Here is a 14945-nt window from a genome sequence, read left to right on the forward strand (position 1 = left end):
ATATCGGGATGCCCACCTGACCTTGGCTCGAAGGATACCTAGGTCACCCATCGTCACCGGATTAGCATCTTAGATGCCCGTTGTGGCAGAGGACAGCGCCATATTGGCATGCGAACGTCGCCAGTAGGTCTATCAAGATCTGGTAGGTACCTTGAGAGGCATCCCTTTGCAGGTAATTTCCTGGCAAGGCCCCTGTCTGTCAAAGGTCTGTAAAAGGTGTGTAGCTCTCGGAGGTACCACGTCCTATCAAGCTACGTGGTGGAAGAGGATCGGTAGTGCTATATTTCGCGGCTGTAGCCTTTTCTACCAAAGGAGACGAGAGTCGTTGGATTGCTTCGCAAGCGGAAGCTATGTAGAGACCGATAGCTCAGAGAGCCAGCCCTGGATCTAGGTGGAACTTACAAACTCATGTAGGTAATTGTGGTCCATTATATCTTCTGGGTTTCAAGATACTCCTAACCGCTCATTGACCACTCACCAATCCTCGTACGATCGATCACCTAATAATTTCATAGGTGTACTCAGCTAGCCGGCCATAAAGCCATTTCAGATGCTGTCAGCCGCTCGAGCGTCAAAGAGCATCAAGGAGCAGCTTGCTTCACACCCCTTCCCGTATGTGACTGCAGTCATGACCGAACGAACTTGGCCATGAGTAGAACAATAGAATGCAGAAAGCCGAAACAAACAAAGGAGAGAGGCTTTGCTGGAGAAGAAACCCCTCGTTGTTGCCTAGTCTACAGCTACCATTACGGTAGACTGGTACAGACTTCTTCTTCTCTGTAAGTGGCTGGAAGAGATATAAGTGAAGTGATTGTAAATGAATAAAAGCGTGACCTCAGCCTCACTCAGTCTGAGCTTCAGCCTCACCATCAAAGGCCATCAGTCCTTAAGCCCGATCGAGCTTAGTACCATCACAGTCCGCCGCCGAACAGCAACCGTCAACGCTCGTGCCTGCCTGACGGAGCCTCAACTCCTCCATCCATCGACCTCCACAATCGCGAACTGCCACCTCTTCATCGCATCTTCAGCCTTCGCCCCCGACCTCCCCCCCCCCCCCCCCCCCCCTCTCCCTACCACCACCCAAATCACCAAAAATACCAGAACCATCTCTGCTATCTTGTCTCCATCGTGCTTACGCCTTCTCCAACTCCTCAGTCAATGCTCACGCCGCTCTCTATTTCTCTGTCTTCCGAGATCGAGAGATAGCTCCGCGGAGTGGGTCTGCGCAATACCATCAACACTTCGATGGTGAACTCAAGAGGGGGCTTTTCCACACCTTCACAGCAAACTATCATCACAGGCGTTAGCCATTCACCACACGGCTCTTACCACAGCGCATTCAGCGCCGGCGCGAGCCCCAGTACAAATAGCCCTACTGGATCTAACTCCCTGACAAAAATTGTCGTCGCCCAAGTCTATCTTCTTCTGAGCACTATTAAAGAGGAGAGTAAGGACCGCACCAAGTGGGAACAACAAGCTGAGCAGCTCAGAAAGGTAAGCCTCGTCGAATCACCTTTGTCGCGCGTCTCGATACAAGCTCCTGAACTAACGCTGGTATTTTTTCAGCTGATCGATGAGCACGGTATGGAAGTGTTCCAAAAATACTTTAGTCGTCTTGTGGTTGGAAATGCCGCTACGATATTCCCAGGAGTCAACCGACAGGTAGCCAATACTTCGAATTATCCCATACTGCGAGATGAGGTCCACAAGGTATCTCACGATATCAACCAGGCAAGGAAGATTGCAGAGTCCATAGAGACAGCAAACGAGGATATATTCCGAGACTTCGACCTCTCTACATTCATGGAGCATTTCAAGCTAGACGCGCTCGAGAAGACAATTCTAGCTTTGGCCTTCAAGATTGGCTCCAGATCAGACCTCAAGACTAAGGGTGAGCCGGTCTGTACTTGCTCTATAGAACATAGCTAACATGAGACAGCGGATGCCATCATATCTGCAAACTACCCCCAGTTCCTGCAATTTCTCATAACTCCAACGCAGTCCCATGAAGATATGCCGTCTGACTTTCTAGCTACGATTATCGATCGATTTATACAAGAACACCCTCGAAACTTCGATGATACTGCCCAGAACGACCTCATGATGGCGCTTCAGTTCCGATATCGAAATCAAAACCCAGAAAAGGATGCCACACTTCCCACTACTATCCTGGCAGCTCTCTACCTCAATCATTCCTTGCGCGCCGACAATCCTTTGATCTCGCTCATACACAAGGTTGGCTCAAGCTTCACGGCAGACGAAGAATCATGCCGAGGCTACCTGCGGAATGGGAACTTTCGCCTCGACGAAGAGCTGGTGGCTGGTGCTGTGCTCTACACGGCGATCAGTCGCAGCATACCCTACTCTACCATGATTTTGGTCAACAGCGTGCGGAAGGAGGCCTCGCCCGACTTCAACTGGCAACACGTCATTGGTTTCTTTGACCAGGACTCATTGAAGGTAGCCAAAGACCAGTTCCTTGCACTGTATAATGCATTTCGACCTTTCGCGGTCGAGGGCTTAATTGACATACAATACATGTGGGGAGGGACCTGGCAGAATACCGAGACGCAACTGTCTTTCATCAGCGCATACTCATCTCTAGATGAGAGTGAGCTTGATGCGACAACTATACCGGGGCTGGAGCTTGCATTCACATTAGAGGACTTCGAAGGTTGCGAGTCGGTGGTCATGGAGCGCGCCGTCCAGGCGATTAAGCACCCTCTTGTATCGGTCGTTGCCCTGTCGGCGATGTTCCACGTTGCTTTACACACAACTGCTGCTTCGGATACTATTGAAGCCAAAAGACTCTTTCAAGAAGTTGTAGTACCCAACCTGGACGTTTTCCTCGTTTCATCTTTTGGTGTCCCGAAACCATGGCCCGAACTGGCGACGGATACCATCAACAACCTGTTTGATCGTTTCCTCTACAAGTATGATTCTAACTTCGACTTCGTACTCGAGGGTCTGTGGCGCAAAGACAAACAATGGGTGGCACAACGACTTATCGAAGCTCACGCGAAGCAGCCCATGGAGTTGCTTACAATTTTGGACCATGCTTTGAGGCATAATTGGCTTGAAGATCTGACCTCTATTCCCAATGGATTTGGACTGGATCTCGCTGCGGTCGCCAGTGCCAAAGGCTTCCTTGATCTGGAGCGTTGGGCTCAGAAGCATCTATCACGTATTCCCGAACTTCCCGGGTCGCTTCTCACCTTCCTCAACATAAAAGCGGAGCATGAACTCACATATCAGCGCCAGAAGCACCTACACAGTGTGGCGCTTCCCGTCAAGACCATATCGAAGCTCCTACAGTTGTTGGAAGATGCGCTGCCTGGTGGCCCAATGACGGAGCTTACTCTTGTCCAACGCGCATGTATCACAGCATACCCTCGACTCATTAATTATGGAGAGGGATACGATGACATCATTGACGCAAATGGCGCAGAAGGCAACTCGCTGCCAACCGAAGCCAATGAGAAAATGGAAGCACACTACAAGCAGATGTACAGTGATGAGGTCCAGGTCCGCGATGTCGTTGAAGCCCTGGAAAGATATAAACACTCCCGTGATCCAGCTGAGCAAGATGTATTCGCTTGCATGATACATGGATTGTTCGACGAGTATGCGCTGTACCAGACGTACCCATTGGAGGCTCTGGCTACTACTGCTGTCCTGTTTGGAGGGATCATCTCGCACAAGCTCATATCTGAGCTTCCCCTCAAAATCGGCTTGGGTATGATTCTAGACGCTGTCAAAGATTCCACTCCAGATGAATCTATGTACAAATTCGGACTTCAGGCGCTCATTCAAATCTTCTCCAGGTTGCGTGAGTGGCCTGGCTTCTGCAAGCTCTTGCTTGAAATCCCTGGCCTTCAGAACACGGATGCTTGGAAGAAGGCCGAGGACGTGATTCATGCCCAGCAGGACTCTCACATGTTCCCTCCCACCAACGGTATGAACGGAGCAGAAATGAAGACATCCTCTCCACCATCCTTCAACGCCCTTCGTTTGGAGCTTCCCACATACCAATTTCCGGATCCCGACGAAGAAGTTCAAGACAAGATCCAGTTTGTCTTGAACAACATCAGCAGTGAAAATCTACAGGCAAAATTTGACGAGCTCCAAGATGTCATAACCGACGAGAATCAGCATTGGTTTGCGAGTCACTTGGTGCAAGAGAGGGCTAGGATGCAACCGAATTATCACAACGTATATCTCGGGCTTATTAAGCTTTTCGAAAAGAAGTCGTTGTGGGCAGAGGTGTTACGAGAAACCTACGTTGGAACCTTTAGGACACTTAATGCAGAGTCCACCATGCAAACCGCCCTAGATCGAACACACCTCAAGAATCTGGCTGTTTGGCTTGGCTCCCTGACCTTGGCACGCGACAAGCCCATCAAGCACCGAAACATCGCCTTCAAGCAGCTTCTGATTGAGGGATACGAATCTCAGCGCCTACTTGTCGTCATTCCCTTTGTGTGCAAGGTCTTGGCGCAAGGAAGATACTCCACAATATTCAAGCCGCCGAATCCCTGGGTCATGGATATCATGAAGGCGCTGATGGAGTTGTACACGAAGGCAGACCTGAAATTAAATCTCAGATTTGAGATAGAAGTGCTTTGCCAAGAACTCCATCTGGAGCACAAGAGTATTGAGCCATCAGACGAAATCATGAACCGGATCTCGCACATTGAAGAACCTACCGAGGTCATCCCTCCCGAAGTCATGGACAGATTTGACAACATTTCCATGAACGGGATGGCTGGTGGTGTGGGAGGTGGACGATTCTCTCCCCACGAAATCACCTCATCTATTCCAGATCTAGGCCCTTTGCTGCAATACCCTCCTGTTAATGACATGGTCAATCAAAACCGCCTACAGGATATCATGAAGGCTGCAATCACCCGAGCTGTTCACGAGATCATTTCCCCAGTCGTGGAGCGTTCAGTCACCATTGCTGCTATTTCCACTGCTCAGATGATACACAAGGATTTTGCTACTGAGCCAAGCGAGGTCAGAGTCCGTGCAGCTGCGATCAACATGGTCAAGAAGACAGCAGGTGCTCTCGCTTTGGTCACATCCAAAGAACCATTACGAGCAAGCATGACCAATTACATGAGAGCTATGTCGACCGATCTACCCCAAGGTCTCCCTGAAGGAACCGTTATCATGTGCGTCAACTCGAACTTGGATTTGGCTTGCAGTCAGGTAGAGAAGAAGGCAGAAGAGCGTGCGGTTCCCGAAATCGAGGAAATGATTGAGCCAGAGCTGGAAGCCCGTCGGCACCACAACATGACTCGACCAGGTGAGAAATATGTGGATCCTGGATTGAGTCGTTGGTCATGGACAATTCCTGCTCCTTACAAGCTATCTCCATCCGAGAGTGGCCTGAACCAGGAACAAATGGCAATCTACGATGAGTTTGCCAGACAGCCACGGGCCCAACCTGTTTCTGCCGGACCTGCGCACATTCCCTCCTCCTCAGATGCCACAAGATCAATGGCAAATGAAATTCTGCAAGATTCATATGCACCTGTTCCCAACCTACCAACGCCAGCGGAGTCTGCCACAATGCCGCATCTCCCAGCTCAGCAACCAACCTATGCCCAACAAAGTAATGCTATGACTAATGGACGACTGCCAGCCATGCAGATTGACCCACGTGTTCTGGCAGACAAAGTTGAGAAGGCTTTGATGGAACTGGAACGAGTAGCTGCCGATACCTCCGAGCAACATTTTGGCGATCTTCCCCGACCTCATCCTGTTCTTGACGCCGTTGATCAACTGTACGGTCTGATCTTTCGAAGTTCTCAGGGACCTGACCACTACGACTTCTATATTGTCGACCACATCTGCAACATGCTGTTCAACGGCCCGGAGCAAAATCTAGTCATAGAGTGCCTAGTCCAAGTTCTGGAGAATATTTGCAGGATGGCAGGTCGGACAGCAAATCGTGTGTATGAACACATCGCTGGGCGACCTGGCGAGGCCTTTTTCCGTGTACCTCTCATCGTCTGCTTGATCAAAGCTCAGCTTCTCGAATGGGGTCGAGTTGATGTAGAGATCTCCCGAGTCATATCGGAACGGAAGGATGGCTCGCTACAGTTCCTCTTATCCCTCTTGGAAGCTGTCCTTCTCAACGATCGCCCCACTGCGCTCTATGCAGACTTTGCAAAGAGTTTGGAGGTCGCTTGGTTGTGGCTCTCCGATGATCCTACGTTGGAGATAGGCCAGCGACTGAAACAGCAATTGGCAGGCTCTGGTCTCCCAGAACCACGCTCTCAGAGTGCGAAGGACAGTAAACAGGATCAGCTACTCTACCTCTTCGAAGAGTGGGTTCGTCTTTGTCGCAATCCGAACGCGTCCACAGTCGCACCCTCGCAGTTCATCTCACAAATGTACAACCGGCAACAGATCAACAATCGGGACGATCTTCTTATTTTCATCCGAGTGGCTGTCGATAACTCGGTCGACCGTTTCGAGCAGCACATGCAGAATGACGGAAACCCTAATGATGCGTATGTCGCCACGGACTCGTTGGCCAAGCTCATTGCCATGCTTGTCCGAGGCCATGAGCAGGATGGCGAAGTCAAAACTGACAAGGCAGCATACCTGAGTTCGATCTTGTCTCTGACTATCTTGGTTTTGAACCATCACCATGTGCTTCGTGGTGAAGGCTTTAATCAAAAGCCATTCTACAGACTATTCTCCGTCATGCTCTGCGAATTGGACGCGTATGGGAATGCCCTGCTGGAAGAGGAACATCAGGAGATCATTCTCGTCTTTGCTCGTGCCTTCCTCAAGATCCCTCCAACTCATTTCCCCGGTTTTATCACCAGCTGGATGAGCCTGATATCCCACCGAGTTTTCATGCCAGCTATATTGAGAATCCCGCAACAGGCCGGATGGGGATTGTTCGCGGATATCATGGAGAAGTTGTTGTTCTATCTTGCAGAGATTCTCAAGCCGCTGCATCTTGACGCGACCACCAATCAGATCCACCGAGGTGTTCTCAAACTTATCGTCATGCTCCACCATGATTTCCCTGATTTCCTGGCCGCCAATCACTCCAAACTCTGTGCCAACATCCCCAGCTACTCTGTGCAGCTATATAACCTCATTCTCAGTGCGACGCCACCTCAATTTTCCGACACTCCCAATCCGTTGCAGTCTGGACTGAAGATTGATCGAGCTGGAGAGATTCGAGACTCCCCCGAGAGCATGAATGATGTAGAGGCACCTTTGAGATCTTCTGGATTACTAGACGTCGTCGAACGAGCCTTGGAAAATGGCCCATCCGAAGATGCAGTTGCCCATATCGCGCACGAGATCCAACGAAAGAAGACAGGCTTGACAGGATACGGCTTTGTTCCCATCAATGCTGATCCGAAGCTGATTGATTCCCTCGTTCTTTACATCGGCATGAACTCCATCGCAAGATCTGAGCTAAGAGGCGGTCCTTTGTTCACTCCGAGTACCCATGATGTTAACTTGCTGTCAATGCTTGTCCGGGAGCTTCATCCGGAGACTCGATACTTCTTCCTGAGCAGTATCGTCAACCAACTTCGGTTCCCTAACGCGCAAACTCACTACTTCTCTCAGGTACTTCTTGATCTGTTTGGCAGTGATATCAATGAGCATGAAGACATGGAAGTTTGCCAGCAGATCACCCGAATTTTGCTAGAGCGGTTGCTTGGACAATGGCCACAGCCTTGGGGCCTCCTTGTTGTGACCCAGGAGCTGCTCAAGAACAAGAAGTACATGTTCTTTGACCTGCCATTCATGAAGTTGGCACCCGATGTGAGCAAATCAATGGATTATTTTTCTAGCAATTCTAACAGTCTGCAACAGGTTGCTGAACGTTTCCATAATCTCGTACAAGCGGGACCGGTCTAGTTCTTTCTTCAAGCTAAAGACCTGATCATGCTTGGTTTTCGGTCAACATCTCATCATACTTCGTCAACCTTAACAAGCCTCCCACCGAAACACGAATGCCGCTCCAAGTCCTGTTTCTAATTGTTACATAATCTATCGAGTCACAAAAGGCGTTCTCTCATTATCCCAGAATCACTGGGGATTTGTTCTCTGGCATAGCGAGCGAGGGGGGGTTGGGGGTTTTTTTTTCCACGGTTTTGCAACACATGGTGGGGCAGGGCGCGAAGAGGTTTCCTGATTAATGCATCTTACATGATAATGTTTGGCCCCTTGCTATTTTGGTAGGAGGGCAAAAGATGACATGGGTGGCATTGGGAAAACAGACATATGGCGTGGACATGGTTTTGCTTGTGCTGTCAACCTGGAGACGGCTTTTGTATGATAAAATGGAGTCTTGTGGTCCTTTCGAGCTTGGTTTCCTCTGAATAACATGTAGTCGTTGTGTAAAAATAAGGTGATTCGATAGCCATAGGTCTCGATTAGCAAATTTCGGGTATCAGTGATGCCGCTGTCTCCCCCGCAGACTACCTAGTGCTGGACCGAGGGAGGACTGTCGGGGAAATATTGCCAGTCTGGTGAAGAATAGGTCAACAATCTCTCAAACTTAGGCGCGTTCGCTGTCGATCTCATCTCCCCGTCTGCGCACGCCGAGGTAGGAATTAATACAAATAGAATAGCGAATCTCGAAGGGGCCAAAAGAAGCTTCAAGTTAGTTAACCACTACTCCCGCTTTTGAACATGTTTACCCCAACCTCGCTAATGCTCCTCTCTCTCCTAGCCCTCTCCTCCGCCCAAAATTTCACAACCTGAGTAGACCCTTGTATTCTCGATCTCTCGGGATCGGGATCCTGTATCTGGGATCAGTGATCCCAGACGATCCTTTTCGGCCCTGAATTCATCGAGTGAATCTGGTGCTGACTTGCCGAGTCAGGACCGCCCCGGGCCTCAACTCCCTCGCCAACCACAGCTTCCTGCCTCACGATGGCCGGGGCACGACGGTCCCGATCCTCGTCAGAGGCCTCAAAGAGGAGCTGAACATCGGCGCGGTTTCTCGACCGCCATCGGCCAGGCGGGCATGCTGTCTGCTGTGCCGGGGAATGCGCTCGCGACCTCTTTCACGCTGCGGGATATCCGGCAGCATAACTTCCCGATTGAGCGCATGCAAGTCTGAGCCGGGCTGATTCTACCTCGACGCCGGGGATAAGTGGATGTTTGACTAGACGGTCTGGGAGAGTGTGCTGGGGTACTTTGAAGGGATGACGGAGACGAGTATCCGGGTTGCGTCTGCTGCGAAGTGGGTTTCTCTTCTGCCTCGTGGGGTAGAGTCAGCTGGAGAGAGGCGGGAAGAAGACTTTTTTTACTAATCAGGCAATACATACCTTAGGTATAACCGTGTCAAGACCGAGGCGGCGCGGAATGCGATGTTCACGTATACTCCGCAGCAGTTTGCTCTTTCCTATGGCGAGACGGATTTGTATCTCTCTACTATGAGAGACCCAATTACTGGCGTCGCCCGCGTTGAATACGTCGAGGTTCTCTTCGGTACGGCCGCCCCCTTTTCTGTGCCTGAGCTCTTGTATCGGCATCTAGACTAGACTAACGTGCGACAGATAAGGAGAGAATTCCTTATAATGAGGGGTGGCGACCGACGATTTCAGAAACCAACTTGTCTACCTTGGCAGGCATGATCTTGCAGCTCCTTGCTGCAACAATGATGTGTTGCCCGAGGGGTTGGGGTTAACGGCCAGTACGCTGAAGCTGGCTTTTGGGGGTTATAATCCCATCACGGGTATTTTGGCACGTGTCTTGTGAGGAGGAAGGGAAAGAAAGCCGTTGGCGTTGAAACATCTCCCAGATGTAGGCAACGAATATTCAACAATGATGCATTTTATAGACAGCAAGATCCACATTCAACGCTACAATCGGACCGGCACATCACTCGAGGTTTGTCCATCTTTTCTTTTCTTTGTATTCCCGTGCGGCGCGAGATTGAGTTCGGCTTGGCCTTGCTATTCGTTCGTTGTTTGTTTATTTGTTTGTTTGTTATCATTCTCGCCCGTCTCGCTTATAAGCGAATGGGGAAGGAAACGGGGATGGGGAAAGAGAGACGAGGTTTAGTAGGTACCGTAAACCTTGAGCTTCCGCATTTCTGTGTTCAAACACGGTATCTTGGTCTAGTCTCGCGCGATTGTGGCGCCGGTGACATGGACATATCGGAAACTTACCTTTGGTGGATCCCATCGTGGAAGGGTTAATTTGGGCCTTTGTTTTTGGCGATGAGGAAGTATACTCGAATTCGAGGGTTTTGATTCTTATACGGCTATTCTATTTACTATTGTAGATACATTTCACTTTGAATAGTCTTCTTTTTTTTACAGAGTAGAGATATAAATTTCGGAAATTATGCAAAGAGCAACGAGTAGAGAGTGATGAGCACTTGGTGTTGCGAAAGTGCTTGAGAACAGAAGACGGGGAAGTGGACTAGATATACCGTAGGTATGATTGGCTAGCAGATTCGAGATATTCATGCTTTATCGTGTAGGATGCATGTTTTACCTTTTTAGACTTATAGGGACGGAAGTGATGAAGGCGTTTCTAGAGATATTGGGAGGAGCTTTCTCCATTGATGAGCTCGATATGAAGTATCTTGTTGGTGTGAACTTCATCCTGAAGACAAAAGAGTATGAGCCTAATTTAGGAATAAGAGAAAATGCCATGTATGACTACATTTGAGGAGGTTGTTAAGACATTGAAATTCGATTTTATGGAGCTCTACGTCGTCAATGTCTCGAGCATGACCAAGGAAAGCTCAATCGGCTCATCCCGCATCCCCCTCCTCAGCCAAATGATCCATACGACACAGGCAATCGGCGCAACACAAGCAACAAAATCGCAACCCGTCGACAGAATGGCCGCCCAGAAAGACATGCAAGATCTGCTACGCCTGCTCACAACAGGACGCAACAAAGTACCTATGCTGGCTGCAATGGGACGCGTCAAGCTTCTACAAGGCGCGAATATACGCAGGTCCTCCCCTCCCCCTCTAACCAGCCCGCTACGGCTTTGCTAACGATAAAACAGTATTTCCGATATCGCAGTCACCAGCTTGCCCACTCTAGCCAAAGCCCTGGCCGTTGACGAGAAGACCGCGAAACCCCTCCTCTTAGCCAGCAAAGCGCACCTCAAATCCGACAGCACCACCACGCCCGGTACCAAACGCGTCGCCTCCTCGGCGCTCTCGCCCTCCTCCGCTTCAAAGCGACCGAGATCCGCGTACGAGCTCTCCCACGAGCCGCAGACGCCTGCGGAGCTGGAAGCGTCCCTGCAGCTGCCGCAGCCGAGTACGGACGAGGAGGCGATTGAGAGATGCGTGGTGCATACCAACCGTGCGCCGCTGGTGCTGGCATTTGCGTGTGCGTTACTGAAGTACACGATGCCGGAGCAGCCGCTGAGCGGGAGGCTGAGTCTGGCGCAGGCGGTGGTGAGTGCGAATAGTAGGAGCAAGGCTGTCAGCATCGGGATCCAGGCCGGGAAGGCGGCGGAGGAGGAGGGGTGGGGGAATGGGCAGCCGAAGATTAGGATTATGGGACGGGAAGTCAGCGTGCTGAAACGAAGCGGGTATGAGTGGAAGGAAGAGGTAAAAGCCGAAGCTGTTGAGAGTGTGGGAGAGCAGAGCATGGCGCAAAGAGAAGAGGGGGTTATTAAGGAGGAAGAGGGCTCTGCTGCTAAAGTAGAGGAGGGGGAGGGAGCGAAAGTGACGACCGGCTGGACAGTCTCCTCTCCTATAACGCTCAAGCAAAGCACCTTCATCGCGCGCTCCATCTCCATCACCAGCCCCTCCGACGCAACATCCGCTCTGAATACTCTGCTCGCCCAAAACAAAGATCTCCGAGACGCAAGTCACAATATCTCGGCCTGGCGCGTCCAAGGCGCAAGCGGCATCATCGAGTCCAGCAACGACGATGGCGAGTCTGGCGGTGGTCGCCATATCCTGGGTCTCATGCAAGCAGACAACATCGTTGGCGTCTTGCTGGTAGTCACGCGCTGGTACGGTGGTATCATGCTTGGTCCCGATCGCTGGAGAATCATGAGCCAGGTCTCTCGCGATGCGCTTTCGCAGCGTCTGCGTGTAGCCGGTGTCGTGGGTCAGGATGCGCTGTGGGGATTAGATCTGGAGGCGATGAAAAAGGCGGGCTCCGTTGCTGCTATGCCTATTCATCGACCCGAGGGTGCTAGAGCGTATATTATGAAGGCTTTCGGATCGCCTGAGTTAACGAATGGGGGAGCGAAGAAAAAGAGGTCTGGTGCCGCGTTGGACAGGGAGAAAGAGGAGAATCTTGGGATGTTGCTGGGGGCGCTGGATCTGCTGTTTGGGAGTTGGGTTGACCATGTCAGTAGGGAGGAGCTGGACAGGAGGGCTTGGGGATGGTATGTGACTGTGAGGCCTGACGTTGCTGGTGGTGTGGCTGGCTGGGGTGGAAAGGGGGAGGTCAAGCTTAGCGAGATTTTGAGGTTGAGGAGGAGGAATGGGAGTTAGTTGAGAGGTGTAAGCGAATGCCATGTTGCCATGTTCGTCTCTGGTACCGAACTGTCCTGATACTTCCTAAGGACGTGTTTAGTGATTCCCAAATTTTCAATTTGGAGCTTTGAATCGTAATCGAAAGTTGTGACTTGGTATTTGATAGTTAACTCGTACGATTGTTGTTTCGATTACGAGTGCGCGCCTTATCAAGAGGCAAACCCAGCTTTCGATCATAAAATATCGAGTGATCGAATCGATTTTGTTTTGAATAATCGTAGTTGCTAGGATACTAGGGGTTATGATCCCTTATTATATACGACTCTGTAGAATACAGACAGTGAATCTTCCAACCTGTGGGCTCCAAACACCGTTCTACTAGCGGATCGAAGCGCAGTATTCTTAACCACTTCAGCAACGCCTAGCAGGCAGACATTCATTCAAACTCTCTCAAACCAGATCCTCCCCTCTAGCCCCATCTCAGGCTCGATAGCAATACCAAACCCATTCGCCACCCCATCGCTCCCCACCTTGAACTCCGCAGCCACTGCCTGTCTGAAGATCAGTCCCGGTGCCGTCGTGGAGTCAATGTGAGCCATGAAGTAATCTCCACTGATGTGCTCCAGGTCAAACATGAGCTTCCACGAGACATCGTCTCTGTGAGCTTTCAAGACGCCCTGTTCCTTATAGATCGTCACGTTGCGGTATGCAGGTTGGAAATAGGTGCCTGCGTAATCCTCCAGCGGGAGCGTGGGAGGCAGTGGTGGCGAGGGGATCTTCGGGTAGTATTGCGCTGTCCGGTTGTCGTATTGCTCTTTGCCGCTCTGCATCTGCTTTCGGAACCTACCCCGGCTGTCATTACTGTTCCGTGCCATGCAAAGATTACACCAAGAAGGGGAAAATGGTGACTTGCTTTTTGTCCCAGTCGAACCTCTCTTTCGGCGGCACACCCAGCTTATCGTCGATCAGCTTCCAGATGGCTTTTAACTCCACGTTATTGCTCGTGACTCCGGTGTTTCCAAAAGAGCAAAGTCCGTACTTCAATTCGGGGAAGAAGATGATCTGGGCCCCGAAAGCTTCCATACCTCCGCTGTGCTCATAGAATTGGTGGCCCCGGTACACTGATGTGATCCAGCCTAGCGAGTATGATTCGGGGCCAGTGTAAGGCAGAGGCGAATCATCATTCCTATCCATGAGCATACGGGGTGTGAAGAGAGATTTGTAGGCATCTTTTGGGATTGGGGGAGATTCATTGATTAGGGCGTGTAGCCATTTTGAATAGTCCTGGACGTTGGAGATGATGCTGCCTGCCCCGGAGACTGGACGAGTGTCCATGTACGGCACTTTCTGGTAAGTACCGTTGTGGTGGACGTATCCTTGAGCAAGATGGGACGGGGAAGCAAGTGCGTCCTCATTAGAGAAGTACTAGATCTTATTAGCTTCTGCTTCCTTAGCGGATTCCCGAATGTCCCAAGGTGGTGGACAAGCCAGGTACATCACACCCACCGTAGAGCTCATCCCCAATGGCTCCCAAATACTCTCTCTCAGAAAGTCACCCAGCGACATACCCGTCAGCGTTTCTAATAGATAGCTAGCAGCAGTATACATCATGTTGCAATACTGCCACCTCACCCTCGGCTCCTCAGTCATAGGCAAATACCTCAACGCCCTAACAATATCCTCCGGCGTAGCATTGCGCCCCTCGTAATGGCCCCCGTAGCTGAGATCATGCCTGGGCATGCCGGTACGGTGGGACAAGATATCTTCGATAGTCAGGTGAGAAGTGGTCCATTCATCTTCCAAGACGAAATCTGAAGGGATAAGGGAAGAAACGGGCGTCTTCCAAGATAGAGAGGTGAAGTTAGTGGGGTGGTAGATGAGGAGGGCGAGGGCGGCTGAAGTGAAGGCTTTGGTTGTGCTGGCGCCGTAGAAGAGCGTTGAGGGCGTTACGGGTGTGTCTGGGAAGCTTGCTATGCCGTAACCCTGGGTGTTTGTGAGCAATGATGCCGTGGCTTTGAATCAGGAGTATGAGATCGCTGAGCTTGCAGACATCTCTTGGTTTTATAGCTGCATTGTCATCTGATGGCATGACATGGTAACAAGAGACTGAGCACTCAGAGCTCACTTGCCTCGGCCCAAAATTCATCTCCGTCAACAACACCAATGGAGATCCCAGGAACGTGCCATTCCTCCATCGACTCGTGGACAAGCTGCCTCAACTTCGTATCGAGCGGGCTTGCCCTCGCATCCACATTCAGGACCTCCTGCACCGGCGAAATTCCCAAAGACAGGAGAGGAAGCAGAAAAACCAAGGGAAGCAATCGAGCACGCATTTTGACTTTGATGATGTTTAACGTTACTGAACGTGGGGTGAGATCACAAAGGCAGGGAAATTGATAAGGTGGTACAAAAAGAGGCTCGATGTTGCAAGGCCCCTCGCCAAACAATGCAGAAGCGGAAATTGAGATCGGTGAAGTTGAAGTTGAAG

The 14945-nt window shown here is 50.8% G+C and overlaps 4 protein-coding genes across 4 annotated transcripts; 2 read left to right on the forward strand and 2 right to left on the reverse strand.

Moving 5' to 3' along the window:
- Positions 1 to 1245: 1245 nt before the first annotated feature.
- L3040_003362 (uncharacterized protein) lies at positions 1246 to 7899 on the forward strand (the record flags this gene model as incomplete). The annotated part of the gene is made up of 4 exons (XM_007297490.2): positions 1246 to 1494; positions 1567 to 1891; positions 1940 to 7803; positions 7855 to 7899. The coding sequence occupies 4 exons, from the start codon at positions 1246 to 1248 to the stop codon at positions 7897 to 7899; spliced, it is 6483 nt and encodes a 2160-aa protein (XP_007297552.2).
- Positions 7900 to 8914: 1015 nt separating this feature from the next.
- Positions 8915 to 9524, reverse strand: L3040_003363 (uncharacterized protein; the record flags this gene model as incomplete). The annotated part of the gene is made up of 3 exons (XM_066154441.1): positions 8915 to 9058; positions 9126 to 9245; positions 9318 to 9524. The coding sequence occupies 3 exons, from the start codon at positions 9522 to 9524 to the stop codon at positions 8915 to 8917; spliced, it is 471 nt and encodes a 156-aa protein (XP_066012401.1).
- Positions 9525 to 10702: 1178 nt separating this feature from the next.
- On the forward strand, positions 10703 to 12475 carry L3040_003364 (uncharacterized protein; the record flags this gene model as incomplete). The annotated part of the gene is made up of 2 exons (XM_007297491.2): positions 10703 to 10965; positions 11020 to 12475. The coding sequence occupies 2 exons, from the start codon at positions 10703 to 10705 to the stop codon at positions 12473 to 12475; spliced, it is 1719 nt and encodes a 572-aa protein (XP_007297553.2).
- A 422-nt stretch (positions 12476 to 12897) lies between these two features.
- L3040_003365 (uncharacterized protein) lies at positions 12898 to 14790 on the reverse strand (the record flags this gene model as incomplete). The annotated part of the gene is made up of 5 exons (XM_066154442.1): positions 12898 to 13300; positions 13371 to 13882; positions 13964 to 14048; positions 14118 to 14440; positions 14587 to 14790. The coding sequence occupies 5 exons, from the start codon at positions 14788 to 14790 to the stop codon at positions 12898 to 12900; spliced, it is 1527 nt and encodes a 508-aa protein (XP_066012402.1).
- Positions 14791 to 14945: the final 155 nt, after the last annotated feature.

Source organism: Drepanopeziza brunnea (genome assembly GCF_022702325.1).
Source record: "Drepanopeziza brunnea f. sp. 'multigermtubi' strain 214-2 chromosome Unknown ctg4, whole genome shotgun sequence".
Classification (NCBI taxonomy): Eukaryota; Fungi; Ascomycota; class Leotiomycetes; order Helotiales; family Drepanopezizaceae; genus Drepanopeziza; species Drepanopeziza brunnea.